Source organism: Leucopleurus acutus, assembly GCF_964270905.1.
Source record: "Leucopleurus acutus genome assembly, chromosome: 10".
Lineage (NCBI taxonomy): Eukaryota > Metazoa > Chordata > Mammalia > Artiodactyla > Delphinidae > Leucopleurus > Leucopleurus acutus.
In genome coordinates, this window is record NC_139153.1 from 52911539 (window position 1) to 52926767 (window position 15229).

A 15229-nucleotide genomic window follows, 5' to 3' on the forward strand; every position below is an offset into this window, starting at 1 on the left:
CTGGAATTTATTCTCTTCCCAGCACCCTTGCCTCTTAAAAAGAAGAAGAAAAACTCTTCTTTCTTCAGTGAGGCACCAGTGTGTTAATACCACATCACACAACAGTGGGACCGCTGTTAAAACCACCTGCATTTAATTGAGTTGCCAAATTAGCCAGAGATAACTGTTCTCCATTAAATACAAATGCATAAAAATTATACTTAAAAAAATTATTATTTAGCTGCGCCACGTCGTAGTTGTGGCACGTGGGATCTTCACTGCCACGTACGAGATCTTCATTGCAGCATGCAAACTCTTAGTTGCAGTATGGGGGATCTAGTTCCCTGACTAGGGATTGAACCCCGGCCCCCTGCATTGGGAGTGCAGTCTTAGCCACTGGACCACCAGGGAACTCCCCAAAATTATACTTTTTATGGCCAGTTAAATAACTGCAAGACTAAAATTGAATGTGAAAAGGAATTGTTTCTATGAAAATAAATTGAATGCTTTGGAAAGACGAAAAAAGCTACTAAAATACTTGCAGGGGAATTAAGTAAGAGCAAGGCAACTGTGAAAGGCTAGTAAAACTAGTCCGACTCTAGAAGGATTCTGTGCGCTGCTTCTCAGGTGTCCCAGATCTTGCTCCACTTCAAATAACATCAGTCTGGAAGTGGTAGTCATAAATGATGGAAGTGATTAATGCAGAAAACATGATGAGGAATTCCAGTCAGGTGCATTCTCAAAGAAAAGGCCCACTTCAAAAGACTGAATAAATAAATGTGCCTTTTTGTTTTAAATGAAAATAAAATGGTTTAAGCATATATGTATTAACTTCTTTCCTATTCCATTTGTATTCATCCTGTCTGATGAGGGCTTCTACTGCATCTTCCAGTGATTTCACTCTTGTCCGTTACTACTACCCTGCTCACTGTCTTTCCTCTGATTTCTGACATCAGCTTCCCCAACTGGATGTCCAGCCCCAGTTTTGCCCTCCCCCACTGTCTCCCCCTCCCCGTCTCCAGCCCCACCCTGGCTCTCCTCCCCGTCCCTTCTTTATATTGTAGCTATAAAGAACTACTAAAAGCATAAACCTGATCATGTTACTCCTTTGCTTTATACACTTATTTATTTACTATTATTTTAAAATTTATTTTTGGCTGCATTGGGTCTTCATTGCTGCATGCAGGCTTTCTCTAGTTGCGACGAGCGGGGGCTACTCTTCGTTGCAGTGCGCGGGCTTCTCATTGCAGTGACTTCTCTTTGTTGCAGAGCACGGGCTCTAGGCGCGCGGGCGTCAGTACTTGTGGCACGTGGGCACACTCGTTGTGGCTCGCGGGCTCCAGAGCACAGGCTCAGTAGTTGTGGCGCTCAGGCTTAGTTGCTCCATGGCATGTGGGATCTTCCCAGACCAGGGCTCAAACCCATGTCTCTTGCATTGGCAGGCGGATTCTTAACCACTGCGCCACCAGGGAAGTCCCTACCTCTTTGCTTTAAAAACGCTTAAAATCCAGATTCCTTAAACTAGTAAAAGGAGGCATTTAGATCTGGCCTCTGCTTATTACCTCTCTGGTCTCATTTCATGATTTCAGTGCTGCCATCCCCTCCCCTCTGACATGTTAGCCATGTTGACTCAACTCACTTTCACAGTTGAGTGGGGCTTGTGGGATATCTGTGTGTGGTTGGCGTGGGAAGGTACCGAGCTCTCTCACTTCTAGGTCTTTCTGTGCACTGCTTCTCTGCCTGGAACTTTTTCCCCTATCTTTCACCCCACAACTGACTCTACTGTCCTTCTGGTCTCAGCTTTCCTTCAGGAAGCCTTTCCCAACCTCCAGATTGAGTGCTTTTTCTGTGTGCTTTTATAACAACACCCCGGATTTCTCGTATTCTAGCATTTAGCACACAGTAGGTAGTTAATTATCTGTGTACCTATATTCCCTTCAAGGCAACTGGAGTGTAAATTATGTGTAGATCAGGTTCATTCAGTAATCTTGTTTGCCGAGTCTCCACTTGATAAATATTTGAGTGAACAGGTGGTGTTTTCTGAATACTGTAGGTTTCCCTGAAAAACACTTAAGCAAAATGTTTTGTTTCTTTTGTAGGTGCTGTCTCTGTTGGCCTTTATCTGTGAGGAAGTTGTGTCACAATGTACTTTGTGTGGAGGCCTTTACTTTTTCGAATTTGTAAGCTGCAGTGCCTTTCTGCTGAGTCTCCTTATGCTGATTGTGTACTGCACTCCAGTTTATGACAAAGTTGATCCCGCAAAAGTCAAGTCATCGGTAAGCATGAAAAAATATAATCCCTATAAGAAGAATTTATATATTTTTGGATCTTGTGTAGTTGTATTGTTCACAGTAGTAATGCTTTCATAACTCAGTAACAGGAAAAGACTCTATCCATTGTTCCAGCTCTGCCTCTAAGCAACTCAGTTTTTCCCTGCCAGATGGTATGGTAGAGGGGGAAGGTGAAATTAGAATGAGAGTGACAGACACTGCTGATAATTTACAGTTATTGGTGGTTTAATCTAATTCACATGAGGTATTTTGTAAAAACTAGGATTTTGTCACTTTTGATTTCTCACATTTCAGACTGTCACTCACTGGTTCTACAGTTATTCACTGTGTGCCTGTTGTAGGCCAGGTGTTATGCCGGACGTAAGAGATGGAGTAATGAACTAATGTGATATATTGATATTTCTAAAGCCTCTAAACAAAAGAGCATGTAATTCTACCTATTTTGTTTTGATTTTATTTTATGAAAGAAAGTTCTCTATAAGTGAATTTAGAAGGTATTTGTTAAATTCATTGTGCAAAAATTTCCCTTTTAATAAAAGTCTATGTGAGAATTTTATACTCACAAAATTAGAGATGTATAACTTTCTAAAGACTTAGTCTGCTGACCCTCTTTTTATTTGAGTATAATATGGATTTTTGAGATAATAGATGAGATAATTTATATAGTTACTGCATTTAAGAAAGAAAGAATTGAGCAGTTTACTTCTTCAATAGCATTCAAGTTATCAGGAGTGGTTTATGAGGAATTGTAACTATCAGGGTTGCTTTATGAAAGAATTCACAGTTTTGAGGGAAGAGATCAAAATTAAGGTAAATTTTAACTATTAAAAAAAGAGAGGGACTTTCCTGGTGGCACAGTGGTTAACAATCCGCCTACAAACACTTCTCCTCGGCCAATTGGCAAAAAAAGTGGCCCACACCATCCAGAGTCCCATTGTTGCTGTAGAAATAGAAGCCCAGAGAGAGCTACAGGGTGAAAGTGAAAGGGAGATCAATCAAGAAAAAATGTACAAAGAAGACAGGAGATAAACAGAAAACAGGAGGAAGAGGGTTTTTTCTTGAGGAAAAAAACAGAAAAAAGAGAGAAATAACAGATGGAGCCCTATGGCTGACAGGATCTTGGTGCTCAGGCCGGGTGTCAGGCCTGTTCCTCTGAGGTGGGAGAGCCAACTTCAGGACACTGGTCCACCAGAGACCTCCCAGCTCCACGTAATATCAAACGGCGAAAACTCTCACAGATATCTCCATCTCAACGCTAAGACCCAGCTCCATTCAACAACCAGCAACCTACAGTGCTGGACACCCTATGTCAAACAACTAGGAAGACAGGAACACAACCCCACCCATTAGCAGAGAGGCTGCCTAAAATCATACTAAGGTCACAGACACCCCCAAACACACCACCGGACGCGGTCCTGCCCACCAGAAAGACAAGATCCAGCCTCATCCACCAGAACACAGGCACTAGTCCCCTCCACCAGGAGGCCTACACAACCCACTGAACCAACCTTAGCCACTGGAGGCAGACACCAAAAACAACGGGAACTAGGATCCTGCAGCCTGTGAAAAGGAGACCCCAAACACAGTAAGTTAGGCAAAATGATAAGCAGAGAAACACACAGCAGATGAAGGAGCAAGGTAAAAACCCAGCAGACCAAACAATTGAAGAGGAAATAGGCAGTCTACCTGAAAAAGAATTCAGAGTAATGATAGTGAAGATGATCCCAAATCTTGGAACTAGAATGGAGAAAATATAAGAAACGTTTAACAAGGACCTAGTAGAACTAAAGAGCAAAGAAACAATGATGAACAACACAAAAAATGAAATTAAAACTTCTCTAGAAGGAATCCCATAGTAGAATGACTGAGACAGAAGAACGGATAAGTGACCTGGAAGATAAATTATTGGAAATAACTACTGCAGAGCAGAATAAAGAAAAAAGAATGAAAAGAATTGAGGACAGTCTTAGAGACCTACGAGATAACAGTAAACACACCAACATTGGAATTATAGGGGTCCCAGAAGAAGAAGAGAAAAAGAAAGGGACTGAGAAAATATGTGAAGAGATTATAGTTGAAAACTTCCCTAATATGGGAAAGGAAATAGTTAATAAAGTCCAGGAAGCGTAGAGATTCCCATACAGGATAAATCCAATGAGAAACACACCAAGACACATATTAATCAAACTATCAAAAATTAAATACACAGAAAAAATACTAAAAGCAGCGAGGGAAAAATAACATACAAGGGAATCCCCATAAGGTTAACAGCTGATCTTTCGGCAGAAACTCTGCAAGCCAGAAGGGAATGGCAGGACATATTTAAAGTGATGAAAGGGAAAAACCTACAACCAAGATTAGTCTACCCAGCAAGGATCTCACTCAGATTAGACAGAGAAATTAAAACCTTTACAGAGAAGCGAAAGCTAAGAGAATTCAGCACTACCAAACCAGCTTTACAACAAATTCTAAAGGAACGTCTCTAGGCAGGAAACACAAGAGAAGGAAAAGACCTACAATAACAAACCCTAAACAATTAAGAAAATGGTAATAGGAACATACATATTGATAACTACCTTAAATGTAAAGGATTAAATGCTCCCATGAAAAGACATACACTGGCTGAATTCATACATAAACAAGACCCATCTATATGCTGTCTACAAGAGACCCACTTCAGACCTTGGGACACATACAGACTGAAAGTGAGGGGATGGAAAAAGATACATCATGCAAATGGAAATCAAAAGAAAGATGGAGTAGCAATTCTCATATCAGACGAAATAGACTTTAAAATAAAGACTATTATAGGAGACAAAGAAGGACACCAAGGGATCAATCCAAGAAGAAGATATAACAATTGTAAATATTTATGCACCCAACATAGGAGCACCTCAAAACATAAGGCAAATGCTAACAGCCATAAAAGGGGAAATCGACAGTAATACAATCATAGTAGGGGACTTTAACACCCCACTTTCACCAACGGACAGATCATCCAAAATGAAAATAAATAAGGAAACACAAGCTTTAAATGATACATTAAACAAGATGGACTTTATTGACATTTATAGGACATTCCATCCAAAAACAACAGAATACACATTTCTCTCAAGTGCTCATGGAACATTTTCCAGGATAGATCATATCTTGGGTCACCAGTCAAGCCTCGATAAATTTAAGAAAATTGAAATCATATCAAGTATCTTTTCCGACCACAATGCTATATTAGATATCAATTACAGGAAAAACTCTGTTAAAAATACAAGCACGTGGAGGCTAAACAGTACACTACTTAATAACCCAGATATCACTGAAGAAATCAAAGAGGAAATCAAAAAATACCTAGAAACAAATGACAATGAAAACACGACGCCCCAAAACCTATGGGATGCAACAAAAGCAGTTCTAAGAGGGAACTTTATAGCAATACAATCCTACCTCAAGAAACAAGAAACATCTCAAACAACCTAACCTTACACCTAAAGCAATTAGAGAAAGAAGAACAAAAGAGCCCCAAAGTAGCAGAAAGAAAGAAATCATAAAGAACAGATCAGAAATAAACGAAAAAGAAATGAAGGAAATGATAGCAAAGATCAATAAAACTAAAAGCTGGTTCTTTGAGAAGATAAACAAAATTGATGAACCATTAGCCAGACTTATCAAGAAAAAAAGGGAGAAGACTCAAATCAATAGAATTAGAAATGAAAAAGAAGTAACAACTGACACTGCAGAAACACAAAGGTCCATGAGAGATTACTACAAGCAACTATATGCCAATACAGACAACCTGGAAGAAATGGACAAATTCTTAGAAAAGCACAACCTTCTGAGACTGAACCTGGAAAAAATAGAAAATACAAACAGACCAGTCACAAGCACTGAAATTGAAACTGTGATTAAAAATCTTCCAACAAACAAAAGCCCAGGACCAGATGGCTTCACAGGCGAATTCTATCAAACATTTAGAGAAGAGCTAACACCTAGCCTTCTCACACTCTTCCAAAATATAGCAGAGGGGGGAACACTCCCAAACTTATTCTACGAGGCCACCATCACCCTGATACCAAAACCAGACAAAGATGTCACAAAGAAAGAAAACTACAGGCCAATATCACTGATTAACGTAGATGCAAAACTCAACAAAATACTAGGAAACAGAATCCAACAGCACATTGAAAGGATCATACACCATGATCAAGTGGGAACGCGAGGATTCTTCAATATACGCAAACCAATCAATGTGATACACCATGTTACCAAATTAAAGGAGAGCCATCATATTATCATCTCAATAGATGCAGAAAAAGCTTTTGACAAAATTCAACCCCCATTTATGATAAAAACCCTCCAGAAGTAGGCATAGAGGGAACTTACCTCTACATAATAAAGGCCATATATGACAGCCACAGCCAGCATCATTCTCAACGGTGAACAACTGAAACCATTTCCACTAAGATCAGGAACAAGACAAGGTTGTGCACTCTCACCACTATTATTTATTTATTTATTTTTTAAAATTTATTTATTTATTTGTGGCTGAATTAGGTCTTTGTTCTTGCACGCGGGCTTTCTCTAATTGCGGCAAGTGGGGTCTACTCTTCGTTGCGGTGCGCGGGCTTCTCATTGCGGTGGCTTCTCTTGTTGCAGAGCATGGGCTTTAGGCATGCGGGTTTTAGTAGTTGTGGCTCGCGGGCTCAGTAGTTGTGGCTCACAGGCTCTAGAGCGCAGGCTCACTAGTTGTGGCGCACGGGCTCACAGGCTTAGTAGCTCCACGGCATGTGGGATCTTCCTGGACCAGGGCTCGAACCTGTGTCCCCTGCATTGGCAGGCAGATTCTTAACCACTGCGCGACCAGGGAAGCCCCTCACCACTATTATTCAACATAGTTTTGGAAGTTTTAGCCACGGCAGTCAGAGAAGAAAAAGAAATAAAAGGAATTCAAATCGGAAAAGAAGTAAAGCTGTCACTCTTTGCAGATGACGTGATGCTATCCATAGAGAATCCTAAAGTATCTACCAGAAAACTGCTAGAGCTAATCAATGAATTTGGTAAATTAGCAGGATACAAAATTAATGCACAGAAATCTCTTGCATTCCTATACACTAAGAACGAAAGATCAGAAGGAGAAATTAAGGAAACACTCCCATTTACCATTGCAACAAAAAGAATAAAATACCTAGGAATAAACCTACCTAAGGAGACAAAAGACCTGTAATGCAGAAAACTATAAGACACTGATGAAAGAAATTAAAGGTGATACAAACAGATGGAGAGATATACCGTGTTCTTGGATTGGAGGAATCAACTTTGTGGAAATGACTATACTACCCCAAGCAATCTACAGATTCAGTGGAATCCCTATCAAACTACCAATGGCATTTTTCACAGAAGTAGAACAGAAAATTTCACAATTTGTATGGCAACACAAGAGACCCTGAGTAGCCAAAGCAATCTTCAGAAAGAAAAATGGAGGTAGAGGAATCAGGCTCCCTGCCTTCAGGCTATACTATAAGGCTACAGTAATCAAGACAGTATGGTACTGACACAAAAACAGAAATACAGATCAATGGAACAGGATAGAAAGCCCAGAGATAAACCCATGCACATATGGTCACCTTATTTTTGATAAAGGAGGCAAGACTATACAGTGGAGAAAAGACAGCCTCTTCAGTAAGTGCTGCTGGGAAAACTGGACAGCTACATTTAAAAGAATGAAATTAGAACACTCCCTAACACCATACACAAAAATAAACTCAAAATGGATTAGAGACCTAAATGTAAGACTGGAAACTATAAAACTCCTAGAGGAAAACATAGAAAAAACACTCCTTGACATAAATCACGGCAAGATCGTTTTTGACCCACCTCCTAGAGAAATGGAAATAAAAACAAAAATAAACAAATGGGACCTAATGAAACTTCAAAGCTTTTGCACGGCAAAGGAAACCATAAACAAGATGAAAAGACAGCCCTCAGAATGGGAGAAAATACTTGCAAATGTAGCAACTGACAAAGAATTAATCTCCAAAATTTACAAGCAGTTCATGCAGCTCAATATCAAGAAAACAACCCAATCCAAAAATGGGCAGAAGACCTAAATAGACATTTCTCCTAAGAAGATATACAGATTGCCAACAAACACATGAAAGTATGCTGAACATCACTAACCATTAGAGAAATGCAAATCAAAACTACAATGAGGTTTCACCTCACACTAGTCTGAATGGCCATCATCAAAAAAATCTACAAGCAGTAAATCCTGGAGAGGGTGTGGAGAAAAGGGAACCCCCTTGCACTGTTGGTGGGAATATAAATTGATACAGCCACTATGGAGAACAGTATGGGGGTTCCTTAAAAAACTAAAAATTGAACTACCATACGACCCAGCAAATCCCACTACTGGGCATATACCCTGAGAAAACCATAATTCAAAAAGAGTCATGTACCACAATGTTCAATGCAGCTCTATTTACAATAGCCAGGACATGGAAGCAACCTAAGTGTCCATCAACAGATGAATGGATAAAGAAGATGTGACACATACATACAATGGAATATTACTCAGCCATAAAAAGAAATGAAATTGAGTTATTTGTAGTGAGGTGGATGGACCTAGCATGTGTCATACAGAGTGAAGTCAGTCAGAAAGAGAAAAACAAATACCGTATGCTAACACATGTGTATGGAATCTAAAGAAAAAAAGATGGTCATGAAGAACCTAGGGGTAGGAAAGGAATAAAGACGCAGATGTAGAGAATGGACTTGAGGACATGGGGAGGGGGAAGGGTAAGCTGGGACGAAGTGAGAGAGAGGCATGGACTTATATATACTACCAAAATACATAGCTAGTGGGAAGCAGCCTCATAGCACAGAGAGATCAGCTTGGTGCTTTGTGACCACCTATAGGGGTGGGATAGGGAGGGTGGGAGGGAGATGCAACAGGAAGGAGATATGGGGATATATTTATATGTATAGCTGATTCACTTTGTTATAAAGCAGAGACTAACACACCATTGTAAAGCAATTATACTCCAATAAAGATGTTAAAAAAATATAAAAAAAAAACAATCCGCCTACCAGTGTAGGGGACACGGGTTCAATCCCTGGTCTGGCAAGATTCCCACATGCCACGAAGCAGCTAAGCCCGCGTGCCACAACTACTCAGCTCTGTGCTCTAGAGCCCATGAGCCACAACTACGAAGCCCGCACGCCTAGAGCCCATCCTCCACAACAAGAGAAGCCACTGCAATGAGAAGCCTCTGCACCACAGTGAAGAGTAGCCCCTGCTTGCTGCAACTAGAGAAAGCCCGTGTGCAGCAACAAAGACCCAGTGCAACAAAAATAGAGAGAGAACTGGATAAATGCAAAGCAGTAAGATTTTATTGTTTTAAATTAATGAGAACCAAGCGTTGGGTCCTATATTGATCATACACCTAAGATTTACTTTTCTCTGTATACTCTTTTGTACCTCTTAAGTTTTGTACCATAAGAATCTATTGCCTTCTTTCACTTATTTATTTTTTTGCATTTAAAAAATTTTATTGAAATATAGTTAATTTACAGTGTTGTGTTAATTTCTGCTGTACAGCAAAGTGATTCAGTTATACATATATATATCCTTTTTCACTATGGTTTATCACAGATATTGAGTATGGTTCCCTGTGCTACACAGTAGGGCCTTGCTGTTTATCCATCCTGTATATACTAGTTTGCATCCGCTAATCCCAAACTGTCAATCCTTCCCTTTCCCACCCTCCCTCCCCTTTGGCAACCACAAGTCTGTTCTCTAAGTCCACGAGTCTGTTTGTTTAGTAAATAAGTTCATTTGTGTTGTATTTTAGATTCCACATATAAGTGATATCATATGGTATTTGTCTTTCTCTGTCTAACCTACTTCACTTAGATGGACCTAGAGGTCATCATACTATGTTGCTGCAAATGGTGTGATTTCATTTTTTATGGCTGAGTAATATTCCATTGTGTGTATGTATTTGTGTGTGTGTGTGTATACACACACACACACACACACACACACACACACACACACACACACACACATATATATACACCACATTTTCTTTATCCAGTCATTTGTTGATGGACATTTAGGTAGTTTCCATGTCTTGGCTTTTGGAAATAGTGCTGCTGTGAATACTGGGGTGCATGTATATTTTTGAATTACAGTTTTGTCTGGGTATATTCCCAGGAGTGGAATTGCTGGATCATATGGTGACTCTATTTTTAGTTTTTTGAGGAGCCTCCATACTGTTTTGCATAGTGGCTATACCAATTTACATTCCCACCAGCAGTGTAAGAGGGTTCCCTTTTTTTCACACCTACTCCAACATTTATTATTTGTAGACTTTTTAATGATGGCTATTTTGACCATTGTGAGGTGGTGTACCTCATTGTAGTTTCGATTTGCGTTTCTCTAATAATTAGCGATGATGAGCATGTTTTCTTGTGCCTATTGGCCATCTGTATATCTTCTTTGCAGAAATGTCTATTTAGGTCTTCTGACCATTTTTTAATTGGGCTTTTTTTGTTATTGAGTTGTTTGTATATTTTGGAAATTAAGCCCTTGTCAGTCTCATCATTTGCAGATATTTTCTCCCAGTCCATAGGTATAGTCTTTTCGTTTTGTTTATGGTTTCCTTTGCTTTACAAAAGCTTATAAGTTTGATTAGGTCCCATATGTTTATTTTTGCTTTTATTTCTATTGCCTTGGGTGACTGGTATGATTGGTACAACTTATGTCAGAGAATGTTTTGTCTATGTTCAAGGAGTTTTATGGTGTCATGTCTCATATTTAAGTCTTTAAGCCATTTTGGATTTATTTTTGTGTATGGTGTGATGGTGTGTTCTAACTTCATTGATTTGCATGTGGCTGTCCAACTTTTCCAATACCACTTGCTAAAGAGAGTGTCTTTTCCCCATTGTATATTCTTGCCTCCTTTGTTGAAGATTAATTGTCCATAGGTGTTTGGGTTTATTTCTGGGCTCTCCACTCTGTTCCATTGATCCACATGTTTTGGGGCCAAAACCATGCTGTTTTTTTAATTTTTTAAAAAAATTATTTATTTATTTATTTATGGCTCTTGTTGGGTCTTAACTGCTGCGCGCAGGCTTTCTCTGGTTGCTGCAAGCGGGAGCTACTCTTCATTGTGGTGGCTTCTCTTGTTGTGGAGCACGGGCTCTAGGCACGTGGGCTTCAGTAGTTGTGGCACATGGACTCAGTAGTTGTGGCTCGTGGGCTCTAGAGCACAGGCTCAGTAGTTGTGGCCCACAGGCTTAGTTGCTCCGTGGCATGTGGGATCTTCCCAGACCAGGGCTTGAACCTGTGTCCCCTGCATTGGCAGGCGGACTCTTAACCACTGCACCACCAGGGAAGCCCAACCATGCTGTTTTGATTATTGTAGCTTTGTAGTATTGTCTGACATCTAGGGGGATTATACCTCCTGCTTTGTTCTTTTTCCTAAGGATTGCTTTGGCAATTCTGGGTCTTTTATGGTTCCATGTAAATTTTAGGATTATTTGTCCTAGTTCTGTGAAAAATGTCATGGATAATTTTATAGCGATTGCATTAAATCTGTAGATTGCTTTGGGTAGCATGGCCATTTTAACAGTATTCTCCCAATCCAAGAGCATGGGATATCTTTCCATTTCCTTGAATCCTCTTTAATTTCCTTTATTAATGTTTTATAGTTCTCAGCATGTAAGTGTGTCACTTCCTTAGTCAGGTTTATTCCTAGAGGTTTTTTGTTGTTGTTGTTGGTAGTGGTGCTATTTTAAAAGGTATTGTTTTTTTACATTCCCTGTCTGATATTTCATTGTTAGTGTAAAGAAACGCAACTGTTTTCTAAATACTAATCTTGTATCCTGCCTACTTTGCTGAATTCATGTATTAGATCTAGTAGTTTTTGTGTGGAGTCCTTAGGGTTTTCTATGTTTAGTATCATGTCATCTACATATAGTGAAAATTTTATCTCTTTCCTTCCAATTTGGATACCTTTTATTTATTTTTCTTGTCTGATTGCTGTGGCTAGGACTTCCCAATACCGTGTTGAATAGAAGTGGTGAGAATGGGCATCCTTATTCCAGATGTTAGCAGGAAGACTTTCAGCTTTTCACTGTTGGGTATTATATTGGCTGTGGGTTTGTCATAAACAGCTTTCATTATGATGAGATATGTTCCTGTATATCCACTTTGGTAAGAGTTTTTATCATGAATGGATGTTGAATTTTGTCAAATGCTTTTTCTCATCTATTGAGATGATCATGTTATTTTTTCTCTTTTTTTTAATTGATTTATTTTATTTATCTTTGGCTATATTATAAAGCCTACTGCACGCGGGCTTTCTCTAGTTGCAGTGAGTGGAGGCTACTCTTAGTTGTGGTGCACGGGCTTCTCATTGTGGTGGCTTCTCTTGTTGTGGAGCACAGGCTCTAGGAGCATGGGCTTCAGTAGTTGTAGCATGAGGGCTCAGTAGTTGTGGCTCACGGGCTCTAGCGCACAGGCCCAGTAGTTGTGTCACATGGGCTTAGTTGCCCTGTGGCATGTGGGATCTTCCCGGACCAGGGCTCGAACCCGTGTCCCCTGCGTTGGCAGGCGGATTCTTAACCACTGCGCCTCCAGGGAAGCCCGACCATGTGGTTTTTGACTTTTGTTAATGTGTATTACATTGATATGCATATGTTGAACCATCCTTGTGAACTTGGGATGAATCCCACTTGGTCATGGTGTATGATCTTTTTTATGTGTTGTTGGATTCAGTTTGCTAATATTTTGTTGATAATTTTTGCCTCTATATTTATCAAAGATATTGGCCTGTAATTTTCTTTCTTGGTGGTATCTTTGTTTGATTTTGGTATCAGAGTGATGGTGTCTTCATAGAATGTCTTTGCGAGTGTTCCCTCGTCTTCAGTCTTTTGGAAGAGTTTGAGAAGAATTGGTAGAAGTTCTTCTTTGTATGTTTGGTAGAATTTGCCTGTGAAGTCATCTGGTCCTGGACTTCTGTTTGTAGGGAGTTTTGGTTTCTTTTTTTTGATCACACCATGCAGCATATGGGATCTTAGTTCCCTGACCAGGGATCAAGCTCTTGCCCCTTGCATTGGAAGCATGGAGTCTTAACCACTGGACAGCCAGGGAAGTCCCTCTAGGGAGTTTTTTTGGTTTTTTTTTTTTTTTTTTTTTTACTATAGATTCTGTTTCACTTCTGGTGATTGGTCTGTTCAAATTATTCCTTCTTGATTCAATTTTGGTGGGCTGTATGTTTCTAGAAAGTTGTCCATTTCTTCTAGATTGTCAAATATGTTGGCATATAATTGTTCATAGTATTCTCTTACGTTTTTTTTTGTATTTCTGCAGTATCAGTTGTGATTTTTCCCCTTTCATTTCTTATTTTGCTTATTTGGGTCTTGTCTCTTTTCTTCTTGGTGCACCTGGCCAGAGGCTTATCAATTCTGTTTACCCTTTTAAAGAACCAACTCTTGGTTTTATTGATTTTTTTTCCTATTTTTTAAATCTCTATTTTATTTATTTCCTCTCTGATCATTATTATCTCCTTTCTTCTGCTGACTTTAGGATTTGTTTGTTCTTCTTTTTCTGATTATTTTAGGTGGTGGGTTAAGTTACTTGAGATTTTTCTTGTTTCCTAAAGAAGGCCTGTGTCACTATGAACTTCCTTCTAAGAACTGCTTTTGTTGCATCCCATAGATTTTGTTTATCTCTTTTGGCTGCGCTACATGACTTGTGGGATCTTACTTCCCTGATCAGGGATTGAACCCGGACCCTCAGCAGTGAGAGCATGGAGTCCTAATCACTGGACCACCAGGGAATTTCCCCATAGATTTTGTATGGTTGTGTTTTCATTGTCATTTGCCTCGAGGTATTTTTTAATTTCTTCTTTGATTTCACCATTGACCCATTGGTTATTTTAGGAGCACGTTGTTTAGTCTCCATGTAATTGGTTTTTTTCTTGTTTCTTTTTCTGTTGTTGATTTCTGGTTTCATGCTGTTGTGGTCAGAAATGATGCTTGAAATAATTCCTATACCCTTAAATTTGTTGAGGCTTGTTTTGTGCCCTAGTATGTGGTCAATCCTAGAGAACGTTCCATGTGCGCTTGAAAAGAATATGTATTCTGCTTTTTGGGGGTGTAATGTCCTGAAAATATCAACTAAGTCTGTTCTGTTGTATCACTTAGGATCTCTGTTGCCTTATTGATTTTCTGTGTAGAAGATCTGTCCATTGATGTGAGTGGGGTGTTAAAATCTACTATTACTGTACTCCTGTCAGTTTCTCCCTTTATGTGTGTGTTTGTTTTATGTATTTGGGTGCTCCTATATTGGGTACATACATGTTGACAAGTGTAATATCCTCTCCTTGTGTTGATCCTGTTATTATATAGTGTTCTTTATCTTTCTTTATAGCCTTTGTTTTAAAGTCTATTTTGTCTGATAGGAGTATTGCGACCCCCACTTGTCATTTTTGTTTGCATGAAACATCTTTTTCCAACTCCTCACTCTAAATCTATATGTGGCCTTTGTCCTAAAGTGGGTCTTTTTTGTTTTTTTAATTATTTATTTATTTTTTGGGGCTGTGTTAGGTCTTCGTTGCTGTGCATGGGCTTTCTCTAGTTGCGGCAAGCAGGGGCTACTCTTTGTTGCGGTGCGTGGGCTTCTCATTGCAGTGGCTTCTTTGGTTGCGGAGCACAGGCTCTAGGTACGTGGGCTTCAGTTGTTGTAGCACACAGGCTCAGTAGTTGTGGCTTGCAGGCTCTAGAGTGTAGGCTCAGTAGTTGTGGCACACAGGCTTAGTTGCTTCGCAGCATCTGGGTTCTTCCTGGACCAGGGCTTGAACCCGGGTCCCCTGCATTGGCAGGTGGATTCTTAACCACTGCACCACCAGGGAAGTCCCTAAAGTTGGTCTCTTGTAGGTAGCATAGTGTATGTAGGC

General features: G+C 39.7%; 1 protein-coding gene across 1 annotated transcript in view; it reads left to right on the forward strand.

Annotated features, from left to right (window-relative positions):
• The window catches only part of CMTM6 (CKLF like MARVEL transmembrane domain containing 6), a 52127-nt gene that overhangs the window by 24208 nt on the left and 12690 nt on the right, over nt 1-15229 (forward strand). Inside the window, exon 2 of the mRNA XM_082848712.1 lies at nt 2079-2255. Within this exon, the coding sequence (XP_082704838.1) occupies nt 2079-2255 (177 nt within the window). The remainder of the gene's footprint in view (nt 1-2078; nt 2256-15229) is intronic.